General features: G+C 36.0%; 1 protein-coding gene and 2 long non-coding RNA genes across 3 annotated transcripts in view; 2 read left to right on the top strand and 1 right to left on the bottom strand.

Annotated features, from left to right (window-relative positions):
* Positions 1–22825, top strand: part of LOC126825379 (DNA damage-binding protein 1) — a 149205-nt gene that overhangs the window by 105041 nt on the left and 21339 nt on the right. Inside the window, exons 6-7 of the mRNA XM_056101944.1 lie at positions 16397–16511; positions 20421–20518. Coding sequence (XP_055957919.1) covers positions 16397–16511; positions 20421–20518 — 213 coding nt within the window. The remainder of the gene's footprint in view (positions 1–16396; positions 16512–20420; positions 20519–22825) is intronic.
* Positions 4214–6748, top strand: LOC126825473 (uncharacterized). The gene is made up of 3 exons (XR_007681997.1): positions 4214–5372; positions 5632–5856; positions 6430–6748. It is a non-coding gene; the product is annotated as an uncharacterized LOC126825473 (long non-coding RNA).
* Positions 5829–7655, bottom strand: LOC126825466 (uncharacterized). The gene is made up of 3 exons (XR_007681991.2): positions 7448–7655; positions 7179–7321; positions 5829–5989 (listed from the first exon to the last, which is right to left on the bottom strand). It is a non-coding gene; the product is annotated as an uncharacterized LOC126825466 (long non-coding RNA).

The following is a 22825-nucleotide window of genomic DNA, read 5'->3' as shown; positions in this document are numbered from 1 at the left end:
ATTACGCTCGTTTTTATTTATGGGTATGTTAAAAATGTTATCGAGTTCGGAATCGGAAGTATACCTCCATCATCGGACTGCTGTTGTAAACATCCGGTTTATTCTCGATTGTCCCACTCATGGGGAATATATTATAATATCTTGTCTAAAAAAGCTGTATAATAATTACAACATTTAAATCTAGCAAGTTTGCGGTTACATTATGATCATTTAAAAGATCTGCCTCGCAGAATCCCTAAAAATCGCTTTCCTCCATATAAAGAGTGAAATTTAAAGTCAACACTTAGTGATGACCGCGACTAAAAACAAACAAAAAAAAACGGTGAATCAGCGATTCTACCTCATACCTGACGATGAAAACGAAGGTAGATAATATAAATGGACCTAAAAATACAGGTCCATGATAAAACATAAATGATCAACACAAATTGAACACAATAGAAAGAAAATTTAAGAACATGATAACAGCGTTATCACGAACACACGAATGTGCACGGTCTAGATCAAAAGAGAAAAAGACAATACTGAAAGTGCTGTGATCGTTTATATAGAGCGTGGTCACGTGTTTATACACGCCGATTCGGTGAGCTATTATTTAGCCTTTAAAGTTTGAGCGATTGTGCATGGTTTGAAAGAACAATGAGAAATATGCAATATAAATCCGAGATGCCCGAAGGGCATATATGGAATATAATACATGTTGGTCGTTGAGGTTACCGATCCAGCCATTATTAGGGTGACTCATGCACTCTACAGAAATACAGCCCACCGCTGATAGTTCGAGACTACCACAGAAGCGTGCACATTCGCCGTGTCGAGACCAACTTTCTGACAGTATGATACTATAAATAGCCATGGCACGTGCAATTCTCTACAAATCTATCAACTATTACAGCCGTAAAAAATTTATTGTTGACGGTTTTGAATAGCAGTAAAATTAAGCTTCTTGGTTATTACAGCAGATTTAGAAATTACGTTCGTTTCATTTTTTAAATCGCTTTATCATTAACTGTACCGTTAAGAGCGGCATCTTTTGGTTTAGTACAAATAATATCTCTGAAACACTCGGGTTAGACAGGAACATGATACTAGCAGTAGTTTCATTTTACTTTTACAAGCTTCTTAAAACAATTGTTGAGCTAGCTAACGTGCTTATTTCTAAATTCAATTTCTTGTTCTAGCTTTCTGTTATGTTTCGTAAAAAAGTAGTCTTGATTATCCCAACCTGTCAATCAGACGTAGAATGGTCGATAGACTAGTTAAGCGAGACTAATTTCAAAACAAGGGCACGTAACCTACCTTTTACTCAAAAGTGTCTGGATGTTATGGACGACACTTGGAACCAGTTTTCAGTCTATTATTTATAGATGATTAATGGTCATAGCTTATTAAGTACAACATGAACTTTTATTTAGTGACTATAATTGTGTGAAACTGATTTGAGGCTTGGCATATATATAAATATTGTGGCATAATTGTCGAGATATTTGGAGATATTTATTTATGGTGGGTCACCCTACCATTATACTATAAAGCATGCAATATGCAAATAAGCTTGTTTGATTTGTGCATGCATGCTGTCAGCCAATAGTAACAGTAAATTTTCCCGCGGTTAGACCCCTCTAACCAATGAAAAAAATAGTTGTGTAGCGAACATTCAGCCATTGTTTTGAAATTTCCTCTTGGTTGAATATGACCAACAAAACAATGATTATGTCGAATCCAAGAATAATTATTGAACCTTCAAATAAATACGTACAAAAAAGAAAGAAAATAGATACAGTCAGAACAGTTTTCCAAATGTTCAATTGATCACGTATGCAGTTGCATCGACGATTCAAGCTTCTCACACGATTTTCTATTATTTTCAAATTATAAATTTCATTTTACTTTTACAAGCTTCTTAAAACAATTGTTGAGCTAGCTAACGTGCTTATTTCTAAATTCAATTTCTTGTTCTAGCTTTCTGTTATGTTTTGTAAAAAAGTAGTCTTGATTATCCCAACCTGTCAATCAGACGTAGAATGGTCGATAAACTGGTTAAGCGAGACTAATTTCAAAATTTCCACGTCACACATTATCCATGCACACAAACACGATTAAATGGTTTTGATTCTTATTTTGATCGATGTCAATATCGTAATTAATTTCTTCGACATCGGCAGGACTTAAAATTCGCGCGAAACGCCACACTAGCTGTAAGTCTTGATGTGAATTCCGCTTAGTAAGACATGCGTCTCAAATCATGTTTTAAGTTTAATTTAGAGGTCTATGACCCTGCCGTTAAGAAATGTGTAGAATTTGGATTCTAAAATATCGGTATAAAATGGAATATCAAACATGTCGTTGCACCTGTGCATGACACTATACTATCATTAATCACGTGCAGAGGACAGTTTATCGTGCCCCCTGGAATTCATTTCTCACATTCTGACTTATTTACGCTAAAAATTATATACATGTATGTATAAAATACTCTTTGGACCAAATTGTTTAATTTGCTCAAATTGTCCTGTAAATTATAGTAATTATACATAAACTTCATTTGCGAACATTGTTCTGAATTTTTTCAATGTTTATTTTTTCATTGGACACTAAACGGGAAACATCGAATGGACACTAAACGGGAAACATCGAACTGTTACGGTGCAGACTTTGTGCCAAAATTATCAGGGCGTCAAAGTTAAACTTAAGATTTTTTCTGTGACTTTTGTTTATGGTTTTCATCAAGTCCAATCTGATTAAGATACATATCTATATTTCGTTTCGTTTTTTTATACTTTCGATGGCCTACACTACATGAAGACCTCACAAGTTATAGACTTTTTCTTTTTATTTATTCTAATAAATATCGAAACACATATCTTTAATTTCTAAGTATTAATGGTCAATAAATGGCTTCATCTATGGTCAAAGTATAGTATAAAATACATGAATGGTCCTTCTAAATAATGGATTGCTCCTCTATTTTGAGTTGAGAAGTGTTATTTTTGCAGGAGCGATTTTCAGCTGTTGTAATTTTAGAAGAGCTTTTTATGGCTCCTCTATTTTTTTTAAACGTGAAGCACTGGAATACATTATGGTGCCATTTCAAACCTAAAATTAACGTAGTTTCTGAACGATACAGATTTCGGCAACGCGCACAGTTTCCAGGTGAGCTAGTTTCTAAATACATAGCCACGTTACGTGACCTTGCCTCAACTTGTTCATTTGGTACATTTACAAATGAGATGCTACGGGACCAATTGGTTGAAAAAACAAACTCTTCTAGAATTCGAGAGAGACTTTTGCTAGAACCAGATCTGAGTCTCGACAAAGCAATTGAAATTGCTCTTCAAGTTGAAACTGCAATGAGAGAAGCAAAGTCTTTTAATCGTCCTACACATACACCTACAACTTCAACAACGTGTTCACAAATTGACTTTACAAAGTCGAAATCAAGATTTAAAGGTCGTACTAAACCTATACAGAATTCAAATTATATGTCAGAGAGTAAGCCCGGTCTACATTCTACTAAGTGTTACAGATGTGGTTCTACAGCTCATTTAGCGAATTTCCCACAATGCCCAGGTAAAAATGCTGCTGCTTGTGCTAAATGTGGCAGACCAGGACATTATTTTACAGTGTGTATGCATCTAAGAGTCAATCAAATCCATTATTTAGAACCACCGGAATCAAGTTCAACTGTTACAACAGAATCCAGTAATGATAGCCTCCAGGTTTTATCTACAGATTCGAACATAATTACAAAACCAGCCGTTCAGTGCACTGTTAAAGGGACAATAACACTCTTGCTGTAACTGAATAATATGTCCAAATCTTCATTTTGTTCAACAAATTGTACTATTATACAATATCCCAATTCATTAGTGTTATATGCATGATCTTATCAACGGTATTTAAAAAAAATGGAAAAATTCTGTTGGGTGGATGGTGTTCTCACCAAGTTCACTATGAGAGACTGGTAAAAACAATCTACAAAGCGGAAAAGAGAGAATCCCATTGTAGCGCATACGCAAAACGTCAAATACTCCTCGCTCTGTAATGTTTATACATCTAGCTGACAGTTTTAGAGGATATGGAACTTGAACTGCTACGATTCATGCCAAACCATGAATCCATTTTTTCTGGTAAGTTTATATTCATTACGATTATTTACTTATGCTCTCATGGCTTTAAAGTCGGCAACGAAGTGCAAAGTGAATGATCTGAATTTAGATTGAATGATTGTCATTTGTAATGGTAGGCCTACTTCGACTAAATTATTATCAGTCACTCGATTCACTGCATGACTGCACTTGGTTTGGTTACCGGTACCTAATTGATGGATCAAACAGACAGATTATCTTTAAAATTTGATGATTGGGTTCATTTTTAGCTTTGATTAGACCTAAGACCGATATGGCTTCACCCACCTGCATTTTTTAAATTGATAATGAGTAATCATAGAAGCTGATTATTTTAAACTTCTTGAATTTCAACATGGTTTCACCCTCAAAATATATAAATAATATCAAATTAAATGAATCATGGGGGGGGTTGGGATGGCCTAGTGGTCTAGAGTGCCGCGCTTCGACCTCTAGCTGGGCGGTCACCTCTGGCTTGCGGCTGTGGTTTCGATCCCTGGTGTGAGCGTATGTGGCCTGGAGATAGGGGCGCCTTCTCAACCTCGTGGGTTTACTCTGGGTACTCCGGTTTCATCCCACAGGAAAGACCCCCGCGCGTGCGCTAAGATAATGAAAATGAAAAATAAGACTTTTCTGCGATATCACCTTCGGTGGAAGCGGACGTTAAACGCTGAGAACAACAACAACAACAAATGAATCATTCATTAGATTTATTTCTGCACTTTTGAACTTGATAATTATTATGACTGACAGTGTCCTATGTGTTTAATAAATTCATTGGTGCCAATGAAGAAGCAGTTACTTGTGATGCCTGTGGTAAATGGACACCTAAGACATGTAGAACAGGTCCGACAAATTTCTTGTGTGCATTTTGGTTTTACAGGTATTTCGAAAGCTGTCTATTTGAGGTCAGTCAAAAGTGGGAGTGATCTACCATTCTTTTGCTGGGCATGCCAGGTGGAATCATGTAATTCATTACCAGATGTTGACATCCCCCCACCCCCACCGTCTCTACTTTACCAATTATGCCAGACCCAGAAGCAACTCATGCTGCCCAACCTTCAACATGATCAGCATCATCCACATCAAGGACAATTAGATCTTTACGGAAGCTGCAATTACATGTAACGTCATCCGAAACCACCCCTCCGAGACCAAAAAGAGGGAAAAGACAAAAAGGGAAAACTGAGGCAACAAGGGAGAGGGTCGAAAGACTCAAAAAAGAAAAAAACTGAGGGACTGAAGGTAAGAAAACCCTTTTTTAATAGTTGTAAAATATATACACAGAAACAGCAAGCAAGAATATTTATGAAAACAAATTTTTAAGATATAAAGAAATATTTTGTAAGCTCACAATGGATTATTATTCACGCACTTTCTTGTAATTATATAACAAATATATATATGATCATTTCTGGTCATAATTATATAAAATATTTACACAGTATGTGAGCCCAGAGATAATTATTTACAAATTGCAAACATAATTTTCAAATAATTTCAGAAACTGGTAAGTGGATGGATGTAGGATACTTTTGTTGTCTGTGGCTGAAAAAATGCCACATTTGACATTTCTGAAGAACTAAGAAACCAACAGCCAATCCAACCCCCATATCCAACCTCAACTGCACCAGATTGGTGTTCCTATGACAGATGTGGAGATATGCCAACAGATATTGAGAAGTTATGTTGCGGTACCAGACTAGAGAATTGTATTTCATTACCACCAGTAAGTGATTTTTTTCTGTAATAATATCCTTTGATATATTTCATCCACAAAAATTAATGTCATTGGCCCGGATAGTACCGGCAGCAGGAAGTTCTGCAGCCTTCATTTCAGTCACTTCAAATTGGCTGGTTTACTGAAAATAGATTTTAAAAATAGTTAAATATACATTATGCAAGAGCTAAATATGCCTATTGTAGGTCTTTCTTTAGGCCTGAAATGTTATACAAACTATTCATTAGACATTAATTAACGTATCCTGACCATAATCAACTCTCGATGTCAACGCTAACCTGCGATATTTGTTGCATTATGATCCGATTTGCTGCTTAACTTTCCTTCTCGATTTAACGATTAAATGGATAATCGAGACTGATTTTTGTCGTACCGACTTTAGTAATGATGACCAAGGCTATGTGGAACTTTTGATCGCTTATTTCTCGGTTCATAGTGGATCAATTTGGCTGAAATCTTCAGCAAATTGCCTTTACATTATCTAGTTTTTAACTATTATAGTTAGAACTGCCAACTCGTTATCTAATCTCGCATAATGTATCTTTAATTTAATTTTTTCAGGAGTTTGAACAGTATTGTTTAGAGCCACAAGTTCTGTATCTTGCTAATGTATATAGAAACGGTGACGGCATGACAAGAAAGAAAATTGAAACATCCGGGGAATTGAGCATTGACTAGATTGACCAGCTTCGAATATGTTAGCCTATTGGACAGTGTGATTGTACGTGTTTCCAATAAGCGTAGTTGTCTAAATACGAAAATATCAGCTAATATATACTTTTGATTGATATTGGTTTGTATGATTATAAAGATAAGCAACTAAAATTGTAAAAAAAAAAACCAAAACACTTGAACATATAAAAAATTATTCCAGTTGCTGAACCCGAGTACGATTCGTTATAATATATTATGAGAAAAGAGACTGGATGATCAGTTATAACAGTTGCCTAGCATCTTCCGCCACACCGGAAATGAACTTGTCAGAGTTACTATCGATGAATGTTATTGATTTAAAATAACATCTATTCTCCCAATAATCAGTGGTCTGGCGATTATTAGATTTATCGCGATAACTGAACAAATGTCCCGATATACTGGGGATGGCGATTATCTGATTTTGGGCCGATACGATATTATAATTTAAAAAATAATCGTGATTATGCGGCATCCCCGGGGTATCGCTGCAACCTTAGGTGGTACAGGGAATAGAGTAGTAGTACCCTCCTGTTGTGTTCTGAAAATAGGATTATCATTTCAAGACAGAAATGGCATGGGTTTTAATCGAAGACGATTATTATGAAAATACTTACATTAAAATCTGGTTTTCTGTTTCATGGCTGTCTCTGAAGTTGGTTCTGGCTGGGGTTTTGCATCTGTGTCTGCAATCTATCAAGGACCATCCTGGTCTAGTGGTCATTTTCGCCCCGTTTTGCCTTTATCATCGAGTCTGGCCCTATAAAGATAGTAAATTCAAGACATCAAAATTGTTCCAGGATGGTTTGTCAATTAATACAAATTTTTACAACACTTTATTTGATTCTAAAGTTGTAATTTAACTCATCTATCCAATCAAACTTACTAGGGTACTTATTGTTCTTGAGTTATATCATCTTGAAAGGAGCTAATTCATACAGAGATTGTAGACATTTCAGGAGGCCTGTTCTTTCCCTTGTCTGTATCAGTACTACAAAAACAAAATTAGTTGTAATAATTGGTACTATCATGTGTAAAAGTGACGATATCATTACCAGTATGTTAATGATGAAAGTGTCTGGTAGCTTACCAACATCTAAGATTTTCACAGAGTTGGAAAAATATTGTGACAAAAAATAAGGTGTAGTAATAATGGATATAATGCAAAGTGAAGGAAACAATAATTTCACTGAGGCAATAATGTCATTGAATAATTCGAAACAGTGATAAAATTGTTATTACTATATAAATAGGTACCGGCAAATACCAGCCAAGCCTACTGGAAAACAATGACGACTTCGCTAATTACAGAAAGTCAGTCAACTTTCCAACATTAGTACAGCTATCACTCTTATAGTTTTTAAAAGATAATTTATATTCATAGAATGTTTGTTTTATCTTCTTTCTAATGATACCTAACATGACTGCATTTATGTTTGAAAGATATAAAAAAATAAATGTTGAAATTGCGGTAATTCCTGGCATTACGTAATTTACTTAATTGTAACGTCATTAAAATTTAGTCCAAAACACAGAGGTGGCAATATTTTGATTCGCGCTACGGCGCCAATGGCCTTGACACATCGTGGCCTGAATATTTATTTAGCCCTTGAATCAAGCTTTTGATTCGTATCATATTTGCATAAAAAAAAAATTCTCCGAAGTTTCTAATTTTGCCGTGAAAGTCAACAAAAATTTTCAAAGCTAAAATTCAATACGATCCTTTGAAAATAACGCAACCTGTTTAACATCACGTAATGCGCAGTCGTCGTTGAGCTACCTTCCGTAGCAGACGAATGACGACATCCCAGATCGGAATTAGGTCACTCCGCTTTTTAGCCAAAAAGATCCTTATTATGGGTAAATAATGCCCTGTAAAAGTCGTTTTGTGTAAAATTAATCCCCTAGGATGTTTTTTTATTAACATGGCAATAAAATAATAATATTATTAACGTTGAAATCTTGATTTAGCGGAGGGTTACACCACGGCAAAAATGCCAAAATCCTCGCGTACCGGTACGTTAAAAATCGGCTGTCAAATCGCCGTCAATTAACTGTCGATTCAGTTTTTTGGGGACACATTGGTGCCGAATGAATGGTATGTTGTGTTAGTAGACATATTTCTCGATCCAAATTAATAGCTTCACTAATGTTTGTCCCTTTGAATTATGTAGTACGGTCCGGTGAAAAAAGTTAGATTAACGATATTGCTGGATCACGTGACTGAATTCTGCCCTGTGATTGGATGAGACCAACCAAAAAATAAACAAACTACATTTGCTCTGATTTTATACAGTTTCTATCTTTATTATATTATGATGTTTTTCAGAGTTTCTATATTAAACTGCATATTAATTATATTATGCATAAAACCTAAGCATAATATAATTAATATGCAGTTTCTTTATAATATAATGCTCAGGTTTGATAAAGTTAACATTATTTGCATTAGCCTATCTCAGGAGACACGGGTTTATATAGCCAGTGATATATTGATAAATATAGTACTTTTAAAGACGGCACTGCCACCGAAACTTCTTCAATATTAATCGTTGAATGGATTTTTTAAAAAAAAGTTTTTAATTTAATTAAAACAAAAAATGCATTATCTTACTCTAAAGCAATCTCATGTAGCTCAGTTTTGGAGATTTTATTGGATTTGGGGGATCAACAAGTCTGCGAAAAAGTTATAATTTGGTATAGCCATCTAAAATTACCTTTTCCTCCACACTTTGTCATGTTCAAACTTCGGAAATCATTACCTTCTTCCCCATGCCCTTTACCCAGAACCATAACAGATAGCTCTATTCTGGTTATTACAGTGGATACAGGAGCCCAGTATTGGTCTACATGCCAATTTTTAATGCAATCTGCCAATAAAATACATTTTGGTGGCTATCTGAAAATATGTCTTTTTCAGCAAATTTTGCGATTTTTGTCATTAATACCTCCTTGTTCCTGTCCTCTCCCCCAAACCATAATAGATAGCTCAATTCTGATTGTTTCATTGCAGACATAAGCCTCATATTAACCTTGATGCAAATTTTTATTCAAATCGATCAAGAAATAACATTTTGGTAGCAGACTAAAGATGTTGGTATTTTGCAATTTTTACTCATTTTTCGGCATTTTGTCCACTCGGTCAATAATGGGTCCAACACCATGTTTTGACCCTTATCTTATATCTATCCCCTTTATTTTTCATAAAGGATCCCCAAATTAATTTGACTAATATTTCTGGAAAGATCTGTGTGGGAAAATGTGATTTGATCTGTATTGAAAGGACTATTTGAAAAATAAACATCATCTGAAAATGCCCGACGACTATTTGTGGCCCCTCAAAATGAGCAAAATAGGCATTTTTGAAAGTCTCTTAATCAAAAAATTGATCTGATGTTTGTTTTACTAGTACCCAGGGGTAAAGTCTACCAGGAAATTACAAAACAACTATGTTTTTGTATTTATTTTTCTATTTATTATACTTTGAAAACGCTACTTCGTGATTTTTTGACACCCCTGGGTGTGGGCAGGAGAACCCCGCCCCATATCTCAAAAAACGGTAAAGATAATTGACTTAAATTTTCTGTGCTTCAATTTGGGTCATAAATAAGTAAATTTATGCCAAAAAAATCAACATTTCTAAAGTTTGAAAATTTAGCTGCTGGTACCTAATATAAATAAAATATTAAAAATTCATATAAAAGTTGTGTTAGTGTTTTTTCATATAATCCTCGTTTTTAAATTTATGGGATGAAACGACCCTATATAAGTGAGATGAAACACACCCTACATAAGTGGAATGAAACGACCCATGTCATTTTGGGATGAAACAGCCCAGGGTGATCTACATGTAACATAATTGTCAAAAAACAATTAATTAGTTGCTGTACAAATATTACCTGCCATGAATGGATGATAGTTCTGAAACATGCAGTGCTCCAGCATTTGAAGGTACACAAATTCCGCTAATAGCTTGAAAAAATAAATACATTCACCAGTCATTCATCAAAAAATTGTCTGTTAATATTAGTTATTATACAAGATAGTAAAAGAAAACCTTACAATAATTAAATTTAGATTCAGGTTACTAATAAACCATAGCTCATATGAGATATTCAACCATCTAGATTAAAGTACAGTAGCTAAGTCTCTAACCCAATATCATCCAAAGTCTGACACAAATTATTTGTCAATTTAAATCGACATTGATGTTGTGATTTTACTGGGAAAAGATGGGCTTCTGACATCCAATATTTAAGACAAAATGAACATTTTACATGTTTACCATTTGTAACAAAGAACTCAAATAACAGGGCTAGACATATTCCACAAGTCAGGACGGTGACCCCATATTCTTAGGTGGAGAGCCTGCGTAATAAATAGTTTGCCGTCCCATTGATACTTTTGGGGCAAGTCGTTGAACATAACTGATTAGAATTTACAGTAAAAACAGAAATGATTGAATGGAAATTGTAAATCAGTTTATATGTACACATATATTACATTATTATAAACGTTGCGACCCATTTGTGTCGATTTCTAGGTCCCAAATATTAACGATTTAAACAATGGTAAAGAAATAGAAACAATATTTCACATCTTTTATAAAATGAAATGGAGTTTAACGTCCTACTGTTCTGCTCCGAACTGGGCTAATGAAGACGGGCATACGCCATACAGTGTGCTATGAGGGAAATTTGCCTGGACAGCGGCACTACGGCCTACTCTTATATCGAATTGCAACTGTAAAGGGATCTTTTACGTGCAGGCCAATGTGTACATGGGACCTCAGTTTTTCGTCCCCTCGAACGACTAGACAGCTGTCCTTATTAGGCCCTCTGTCCTGCATCACTGACAAGGGGGAACCACGTCGGAAATTCTGGATGAACTTTCTCGGAAAATGCAAGGATCGAACACCCGACCTCCAGGCTAGCGAGCCAGTGTCTTACCCAAATAGCCACCGTGATCCCCACGTTTTATAAAGATATAATATTTATAAACAGTAATATTTTTCAAAACGAAACGTTTCCCATTCCAATGGTAATAATAAGCTGAATATAGATTCTCATGATGAGTCTCTATTTTCAGTTTCTCCTTCAATTCGTACCACAGTTAATTAGACTTGTCAATCGAAGGAAAAAAATCACACTGTTCGAACTCGAGGACAATACATGTAGTCAATGACAATAGATAGATAGAGATCTAGCTGATTGACACCTCTACGTGTCCAATTCAGGCTAATTAGACCTAAGACGGACTGTCTAGAATGTTATTAATAAGTTTGAATTAATTGTGTGGTAATCCAAGTCATATTAATCCCCATTTCCTTTCACATTCCCGTTGACATTACGTATTTATTTATTTGCGACAATAAACCGCACAACACTTGAGGATATCCCCCTTATGACATCATGGAAAGCTATTTTTAGAACAGGAAGTCAATCAAATCTGGAGTTTATTACCTCCCTTGATAGAAATGACTTAGATTATTTGAATCGTCTGATGTTAGACAATTCAACTGGATTTGGACTTAAAAAATACTTTCGAACCCTTTGGACAAGTAAAATAGGATTTAATGGATAATTAACACATCAGGTAAGACACTAACACATCTAGTACTTAGAATAAGGCTATATTTCTATTTTCTGGAGCTGTCAAGCCAGCCAGAGTGTTATTGTCCCTTTAAAATTAACACTGTTGAAATCAACCTTACAGTTGATACAGCTTCTGATGTTTCGTTATTGAATGTTCACTTATTTGATAGATATTTTCTAAGAGATGTTATTCAGTCTTCTTCAGATACACAGTTAAGAAGTTACACTTCCCATTCTATCGATATCATTGGTACTTTTTATCCGCCCACATTGAAATGTGGACGTATATTGCCGTCGCCCCCGTCCGTCCGTCTGTCCGTCCGTCCATCGTTCACAATTTCTTGTGAACGCTCTAACGACAAAAGTTATCATCTAATTGTTTTAAAATTGATATATGTTGTTTACATTAGTGAGATAAAGAAGCCTATTTAATTTCAACAATTTCCGTTTATTACGTCTAGAGTTATGGCCCTTGTTTCACTTTGTTGAACCTTGTGAACGCTCTAACGCCAAAAGTTATCATCCGATCTTTCTGAAATTTATATGCATTATTTAGATTACTGAAACGAAGAAGCCTATTGAATTTCAACAATTTCTGTTGATTACGTCTAGAGTTATGGCCCTTGTTTTACTTTATTGAACCTTGTGAACGCTCTAAATCCCAAAGTTATCATCCAATCTTTCTGAAATTTGCATGCATTATTTAAACTGGTGAAATGAAGAAGCCTATAGAATTTCAGCAATTTCCGTTTATTATGTCTAGAGTTATGGCCCTTGTTTCACTTTATTGAACCTTGTGAACGCTCCAATGTCAAAAGTTATCATCCGATCTTTCTGAAATTTATTACGTCTAGAGTTATGGTCCTTGTTTCACTTTATTGATCCTTGTGAACGCTACAACGCCAAAAGTTATCATTCGATCTTTGTTAAATTTATATTACTTATTTAGATTAGTGAAACGGAGAAGCCTATTGAATTTCAGCCATTTCCGTTTATTACGTCTAGAGTTATGGCCCTTGTTTCACTTTATTGATCCTTGTGAACGCTCAAACGCAAAAAGTTATCACCCGATCTTTGTGAAATTTATATGCATGATTTAAATTAGCGAAACAAAAAAGCCTATTGAATTTCAGCAATTTACATTAATTACTTTTAGAGTTATTGTCCTTGTTTCACTTTGTTTAACCTTGATAATGCTCGATTGATGATAGTTATCATCAGATATGTATGAAATTTATATGCATCATTTAAATTTGTGAAACAGGTCTATTGAATATCAGCAATTTCCGTCAATAATTTCTAGAGTTATGGCGATTGTGAACGTTTGAATGACAAAAGTGATCATGTGATCTTTATGAAATTTATATGCATTATTTAAATTAGTAAAACGAAAAAGCCTGTCAAATTTCAACAATTTCTGTAGATTACTTCCAGAGTTGAGACCCTTTTTTCAGTTTGTAGAACCTTGTAAATCCTCAAACGACAAAATTTATAATCTGATCTGTATGGAACTGTCTTGTAAAGACCCCCAATTACGTACAAAGGAATAAATATGCGACAACCCTTGACGACCGCTCGGACGATTTAGCTGCTGTGGGCGCATGTTTTGTTGCCTGGCAACCTATCTTTAATGCATGTGTCGAGTATAATGATCATTGTTCAAATTGCATATTTTATATTGTTGGAAATGGTGCAAGTTTAATCGGTAAAGATATCATTCAGTCACTGAGTATTAATATTGAGGGTAGTACTTTTATCTTGTCATTCTACTTCCGTTTTTCCACGTACTAATGCAAATGATTGTCCATCGTCTAGTACAGATATTATTTCACCTTCAGATATTATTAAGAATGAATATCCTGAATTATTTAGTGATAAGTTAGGTACAGTTAAAGGGTTTACACATACTGTTAAAATTAAGCCTGACGTTAAACCTATCCAACAGAAATTATGACAGTTACCGTTCGTAGTTCGTGAGGCGGTTTCTGATTGCATCAAGGCATTAGAACGGGTGGATATTATTGAAAAGATCAGGAGAAATTCGCCTCTGCGTAGATCTTAAGAAACCTAACAAGTCTATTGTTATTGATAAATACCCACTTCCAAATATAGATGAAATTATTAGTGAAATGCACGGCGCTACAGTTTTTTCACGATTAGACCTCAAATCGGCCTATCACCAGCTTAATTTAAGTAAAGAGAGCCGAGATCTTACAGCTTTCATTACACATGACGGCTTATTCTGATTCAAACGTGTTTGTTTCGGACTCGCTTCAGCATCGGCATTTTTTCAAAAAGTGATGTCTCGGATTTTGAGTAAATTAAACAGTACAATATGTAATCTTGATGATATAGTTACGGTCGTAATAAAGCTGAACATGATGAAAATTTATGCAGAGTTTTGTCAAATCTTCGTAATTCCGGCATAACTTTAAACGAAAAGTGCGAATTTAATGTTTCCAAACTACACGTACTTGGTCATGTTATCGATGCCGACGGTAATCGTCCAAATCCGGAGCTTGTGCAAGCTATCCGCGAAGCACCCGTTCCTTCTACAAAGGACCAATGTCGTTCATTTCTTGGTCTAGCGGGATACTATTCTAAATCTGTTCCTAATTTCACTATGGTAATTCAACCGCTACGATCTGCTATGCAAGCCGATAAATTGGTATGGACACCCGATGCCGACAAAGTGTTTTCAACGATCAAGAATCAAATTCTTTCTCGTCCAGTCCTCTCCTTATTTGATCCTGATTAACCTGTCGTCGTTACAGCGAGGTTCTTGTAGCTTGTGTGTCTAGGAGTCTTACTCCGGCTGAAAAAAACTACTCAGTCGGGGAACGCGAAGCACTTGCGTGTGTATGGTCAGATGAAAAATGGCATACATATTTGTGGGATCAAAAGTTCGTATAACGTACAGATCATCGAGCTCTAACCGCTTTATTAGGTACTTCCGGTCCAGGTCATAAACCAATGCGTATTGCACGATGGAATACACGGTTACCTCATTACAACTACACAATTGAGTTCAAACCCGGTTCTTAAAATAAAGTGGCCGACGCGTTAAGTTGTTTACCTTTAATTACCTCAACTTCAGCGATAGACGCCGTTTGTCATATTATGCTTTCAGCCAGTGATACAGTTATTAAGTCTACAGAACTTAAAGATGCTATTGTTAGTGATCCTACGTGTTTTCAGTTAATTTCATACATTCACGATGGATGGCCTACTTCAGCCAAAGATATGGTTCATGATTCTTAACCATTTTATTATACGCCCACATTGAAATGTGGTCGTATATTGTTGACCTTAAATTTATACACAGTGTTTAAGGTCATGAGACGAAGAAGCCTATTGATTTTCAGCGATTTCCGATAATTACTGACAGAGTTATGGCCCTTGATCACTTCAAAAATCTTGTAGACGCTCCAGAGGCCAAATTTAATATCCGATTGACTTTAAATTTATACACAGTGTTTAAGGTCATGAGACGAAGAAGCCTTTTGATTTTCAACGATTTTCGATAATTACTGCCAGAGTTATGGCCCTTGATCACTTCAAAAAATCTTGTGGACGCTCCAGAGGCCAAATTTAATATTCGATTGACTTTAAATTTATACACAGTGTTTAAGGTCATGAGACGATGAAGCTTATTGATTTTCAGCGATTTCCGATTATTACTGCCAGAGTTATGGCCCTTGATCACTTTGAAAATTCTTGTGGACGCTCTAGAGGCTAAAGTTAATATCCGATGGACTTTAAATTTATATACAGTGTTGAAGACCACGAGACGAAGAATCCTATTGATTTTCAGCAATTTCCGATAATTTTTGCCAGAGTTATGGCCCTTGATCACTTTGAAAAATCTTTTGGACGCTCTAGAGGCTAAAGTTAATATCCGATTGACTTTAAATTTATACACAGTGTTTAAGGTCTTGAGACGAACAAGTATATTGATTTTCAATGAATCTTTATGACTTGAACAGCTAAATTCATGATGTTAAAAGTTTTGTATACTATAATAAACGTTAGCATGGGGCAGAACTTTATAAAAACCAAATAAATTCTTATGGTTTTCTGATAATTACTTAATGAGTTGTTACTCTTAATCAGATTTTAATGTATTATAAATGTTTCATTACCGAAAAAAGTAAAATATGTGACATCTCTTGTTGACTGTCCAGAGAAATAGCTGCTGTGGGCGTATGTTTCGTTGCCTGGCAACCTATCTTTTTTTCTAGGATCAACATGGGCGACATGTAAAGACATATGAAATATCTCAGAGAGAAAAAGAATTTCAGAAAGGCCCATGGAAACAGGATAATGTAGAAACAGAAGCTTGCATGGTCATATCAGGTATTGAAAAACTCTTGGAATCTGTTAAAACTTCTCTAAAAAGGAAACTATCCTGGATTTTGGCCCCTGATTGTTTGAAAAATCTCGTTTTTAGTTTGTGTTCCCTATAGATGTCACAATTTTTATTCGATTTAGAAAACTGTTTAAATATATATCACCGTTACACCATAATTAGAGTTGTGTTTGAATGCTGTGAAAATCAGACCAAAACTGCAGAAAAAAGTGGCCGCTGCTCCAGGGCTCACACTAGTGGGCAAAATAGTCGTTCAACTACTGTTGATTTCGCCCTTCAAAGAATCTAGGGCGAATTTTAAGTCGCCCTTGTGTCACCGTATGTTTATTCAACTTGAAGGGCAAAGTTATTTTGGAGACAGATTTACCGTATATAAACAGGTGTGACTCAATGTGAGGCTCGAAGGGAAATGCTTAAATTAGACATGTTGTGAATAAGATTGGGAGACGTATATTTCTACATTTTTACACGCCCACTTTTTTATGTGGACGTATATTGTCTTCGCCCCTGTCCGGTCGTCCGTCCATCCGGTCCGTCCACAATTGTGGACACTCTACAGGTCACAATTCATATCCGATGTCAACGAAACTTGAAATATATTTATCTCCCTAAAATCTTGGTTCCTTTCGATATTGGCGTGTATCAGACCGTAACTTCATGATTGTACGAAAATTCACGTTTTTAGCTTGTGGACCCTATAGAGGTAACAATTTTTATACGCCCACATTGAAATGTGGTCGTATATTGTTGTTGCCCCCGTCCTGCCGGCAGGCGTCCACAATTGCTTGTGGACGCTCTATAGGCTAAAGTTAATATCCAATTGACTTTAAATTTATACACAGTGTTTAGGGTCATGAGACGAAGAAGCCTATTGATTTTCAGCGATTTTCGATAATTACTGTCAGAGTTATGGCCCTTGATCACTTCAAAAAATCTTGTGGACGCTTTAGAGGTCAAAGTTAATATTCGATTAACTTTAAATTTATACACAGTGTTTAAGGTCATGAGACAAACAAGCCTATTGATTTTCAACGATTTTCGATAATTACTGCCAGAGTTATGGCCCTTGATCACTTCAAAAAATCTTGTAGACGCTCTAGAGGTCAAAGTTAATATCCGATTGACTTTAAATTTATACACAGTGTTTAAGGTCATGAGACAAAGAAGCCTATTGATTTTCAACGATTTTCGATAATTACTGCCAGAGTTATGGCCCTTGATCACTTCAAAAAATCTTGTAGACACTCTAGAGGTCAAAGTTAATATCCGATTGACTTTAACTTTATACACAGTGTACAAGGTCATGAGACGAAGAAGCCTATTGATTTTCAGCGATGTCCGATAATTACTGACAGAGTTATGGCCCTTGATCACGTTGACAAATCTTGTGGACGCCCTAGAGGTCAAAGTTAATATCCGATTGACTTTAAATTTATACACAGTGTTTAAGGTCATGAGACGAAGAAGCCTATTGATTTTCAGCGATTTCTGATAATTACTGCCAGAGTTATGGCCCTTGATCACGTTGAAAAATCTTGTGGACACTAGAGGCTAAAGTTAATATCCAATTGGCTTTAAATTGATATATAGTGTTTAAGGTCATGAGACGAAGAAGCCTATTGATTTTCAGCGATTTCTGATAATTTTTGCCAGAGTTATGGCCCTTGATCACTTTGAAAAATATTGTGGACGCTCTAGAGGCTAAAGTTAATATCCGATTGACTTGAAATTTATACATTTAAGATCCTGAGATGAACAAGTATATTGATTTTTATACGCCCACATTTTCATGTGGACTTATCTTGTCGTCGCCCCTGTCCGTCCGTCCACAATTGTTTGTGGACACTCTACAGGTCACAATTCTTATCCGATTTTGATGAAACTTGAAATATAGGTTTATCTCCAAAAGATCTCGGCTTCTTTCAATATTGGCATGTATCGGATAGAAACTTCATGGATTATGGCCCCTGTTTGTACGAAAAATCACGTTTTTAGCTTGTGGACCCTATTGAGGTCACAATATTTATCCGATTTTGTTGAAACTTGAAATGTAAGTTTATAACCCAAAGATCTCAGTTCCTTTCGATATTCGCGCATATCGGACTGTAACTTCCTGAATTATGGCCCATGTTTGTACGAAAAATCGCGTTTTTAGCTTGTGGACCCTATAGAAGTCATAATTTTTATCCGATTTAAAAAAACGTATTATTATATCACCGTTACACCCTAGGGACGACTGAATTCGAATTTCGTGAAAATTGACAGACAAAATGGCCGCCGTTCGTTCTAAAATAGCGTAAGAAAATGGTATATCAAGGTTGTGGACCCTATAGGGGTCACAATTTTTATCCGATTTTGTTGGAACTTGAAATGTAAGTCTATAACCCAAAGATCTCGGTTCCTTTCGATATTCGCGCATATCGGACCGTAATTTCCTGAATTATGGCACATGATTGTACGAAAAATAGCGTTTTTAGCTTGTGGACCCTATAGAGGTCATAATTTTTATCCGATTTAAAAAAACGTATTATTATATCACCGTTACACCCTAAGGACGGCTAAGTTCGAATTTCATGAAAATCGGCCCAAAACTAACAGACAAAATGGCCGCCCCTCGTTCTCAAATAGCTTAAAAATATGGTATATCAAGGTTGTGGACCCTATAGGGATCACAATTTTTATCCGATTTTGTTGAAACTTGAAATGTAATTTTATAACCCAAAGATTTCTGTTCCTTTCGATATTTGCGCATATCAAATTATAATTTCCTGAATTATGGCCCTTGATTCTAGGTGCTGTGGGAGTATTTTTCGTTGCCTGGCAACCTATCTTTGAGCTTGTGGTCACAATTTGTATCCGATTTAAAAAAAAAACGTGTGAATATATCAACAGTTATACACTAATGATGGTTGAGTTTGAATTTTATGAAAATCAGAAAAAAAATGATGGATATAATGGCCGCCTTTTGTACGCAAATAGTGTAAAAATATGGTATATCAATGTTGTGGGCCCTCTATATGTTTTTATCATAAAGATCTTGGTTCCTTTGGATAATCACACATATGCAAACATAACTTCCTGGATTATGGCCCCTGATTGGTCGAAAAATTGCATTTTTAGCTTGTGGATTCTCTAGAGGTCACAATTTTTTTATCCGATTTTAAAAACCGTTCAGATATATCACCATTCCATCATAATGAAGGTTGAATTGGAATTTCAGGAAAATCGAAATGAAACTGACCGACAAAATGTCCGTTCTTTGTATGCAAATTGTGTATAAGTATGTAATAGAAAGGTTATGGACCCTCTAGAGGTCACAATTTTTATTCGATTTTGATAAACTTAAAACAAAACGTTTTTTTATATTCCAAAAAACTGAGTCCCTTTTGATATTTCCGCATTTCAGGCCGTAACTTTCTGGATTATGGCCCCTTATTGTTAAAAAAATCGTGTTTGTTTTTAGCTTGTTCTCTATCCATCTCTTGCAAAATGTGGGCGTATCCTGCCTGGCTGGTCATGCGATTTGGATGAAACTTAAAATATATGTTTTCCCAGAGATTTTGATTCCTGATGATATTCGTGGATATAGGACCATAACTTCCTGGGTTGTGTGGATAGCTGAATGGTTAGCCCTTGCACGGTGTATCATACGGTCTGTCATTGAGTCCACTGATTGGGTTTCGATTCCCTGTTTGTACGTGACAAGGAGTAGCGTCGGCTGTCCAACCTCGTCAGGTTTTTCCGGGTCCTCAGGTTTCCTCTCACTGCTAAAGAACCCTACTACGAATTATTGAAATAAAATATTGAACCATGTGTTAGTCCTGAAATGACTTGTTTTCTGTCCATCTCTTGCCAAATGTGAGCGTATCTTGTATGACAACCACTTGTTTTTACAGTACCAGAACCATTTGGTGGAGCTTTAATTATTGGTCAAGAATCAATTACTTATCATAAAGGAGATAACTACATACCTATTGCACCTCCAGCCATCAAGGTTAGCTATAGAAATTTTTTTTATGGCAAATACTGAATCAGTGCATTCATACAATTACGGGTAGCAGTCATTGTTTAGAGCTCTCAGGGAAATAGTTATTTTTATACGTCCACATTACATGCCACGATTCTTAATGGGTCGTCTTTGAACTTTCGGTATGTATTCCTTATAACCTAAGGACGACAACTGCATGTCCCGACCCCCAGGGGCAGAGCCACGCCTAATTATTGTGTTTATTGTTTACAGGCCACAATTCTGAATGGATCAACTTGGTACTTAGCATATGTATTCCTTATAGGCTAAGGGCGTCAACTATTGATTTTGGTGAATTCCCCGACCCCCAGGGACAGAGCCAAGCCTAATTTTTGACCTTAGCGCCCGAAGGCCACAATTCTGAATGGATTATCTTGGAACATGTTATACTTATTCCTGATACCCAAAAAACGGCAACTATTGATGTTGGTGCACAAGCCCTTTTGGCAGTGCCACACCCACTTTTTGTTGATATTTTGTCTTTAAATGATGTACAGGTTGCAATTATTAACAGATTTGAAACCAATTTGGATTGATCCAGCATATAGTTTTACCTATATATATTGGTCCATGTCCAACCCCCAGGGTCAGAACCATGCCCAATTTTTGTGTTTTTTTGTCTACAGGCTGGAATTCTAAATTGATCATCTTGGAACTTAGCATATTTATACCTTATAATGTAAGGATAGCAACTATTTATTTTGGTGCATGTCCCGACCTCCAGGGGTGTGGTATCACACCCACTTTTTTATACGCCCACATTTTCATGTGGACGTATATTGTCGTCGCCCCTGTCCGTCCGTCCGTCCATCCGGACGTCAGTCCACAATTGTTTGTGAACAGTCTACAGGTCACAATTGTACGAAAAATCACGTTTTTAGCTTGTGAACAATGTAGAGGTCACAATTTTTATCCGATTTAGTTTAAACTTGAAATGTATGATTATAACCCAAAGATCGTGGTTCCTTTCGATATTCGCGCATATCGGACCCTAACTTCCTGAATTATGGCCCATGATTGTACGAAAAATCGCATTTTTAGCTTGTGGACCCTATAGAGGTCATAATTTTTATCCGATTTAAAAAACCGTGTTATTATATCACCGCTAAACCCTAAGGACGGCTGGGTTCGAATTTCGCCAAAATCGGTCCAAAACTGAGAGACAAAATGGCCGTTACACCCTAAGGACGGCTAAGTTCGAATTTCATGAAAATCGGTCCAAAACTGAGAGACAAAATGGCCGCCGTTCGTTCTCAAATAGCGTAAAAATATGATATATCAAGGTTGTGGACCCTGTAGAGGTCACAATTTTTATCCGATTTTGTTGAAACTTGAAATGTAAGTTTATAACACAAGGATCTCGTTTCCTTTCGATATTTGCGCATATCGAATTGTAATTTCCTGAATTATGGCCCTTGATTGTAGGAAAAATCACTTTCTTCTTAGCTTGTTCTCTATCCATCTCTCGAAAATGTGGGCGTATCCTGCCTGGCAGCCGCTGGTTATCTGATTTTGTTGAAACTTGAAATGTAAGTTTATAACCCAAAGATCGTTGTTCCTTTCGCTATTCGCGCATATTGGACTACAACTTCCTGAAATATGGCCCCTGATTGTACAAAAAATCGCGTTTTTAGCTTGTGGACCCTATACAGGTCATAATTTTTATCCGATTTAAAAAAACGTATAATTGTATCGCCGTTAGACCCTAAGGACGACTGAGTTCAAATATGGTATATCAAGGTTGTGGACCATATAGAGGTCACAATTTTTATCCGATTTTGTTGAAACTTGCAATGTAAGTTTATAATCCAAAGATCGTGGTTCCTTTTGATATTCGCGCATATCGGACCGTAACTTCCTGAATTATGGCCCCTGATTTTACGAAAAATCACTTTCTTTTTATCTTGTGGACCCTATAGAGGTCATAATTTTTATCCGATTTAAAAAAAAGGTATTATTATATCACCGTTACACCCTAAGGACGACTGAGTTCAAATTTCGTGAAAATTGCCCCAAAACTGACAGACAAAATGGCTGCCCCTCGTTCTCAAATAGCGTAAAAATATGGTATTTCAGGTTGTGGACCCTATAGAGGTCACAATTTTTATCTGATTTTGTTGAAACTTGAAATGTAAGTTTATAACCCAAAGATCGTGGTTCCATTCGCTATTCGCGCATATCGGACCGCAACTTCCTGAATTATGGCCCCTGATTGTACGAAAAATCGCGTTTTTAGCTTGTGGACCCTATACAGGTCATAATTTTTATCCGATT

Source organism: Patella vulgata, chromosome 6, assembly GCF_932274485.2.
Source record: "Patella vulgata chromosome 6, xgPatVulg1.2, whole genome shotgun sequence".
NCBI classification, from domain to species: domain Eukaryota; kingdom Metazoa; phylum Mollusca; class Gastropoda; family Patellidae; genus Patella; species Patella vulgata.
The sequence above is the reverse complement of the archived record's forward strand: the minus strand, read 5'-3'. Positions and strand labels throughout refer to the sequence as shown.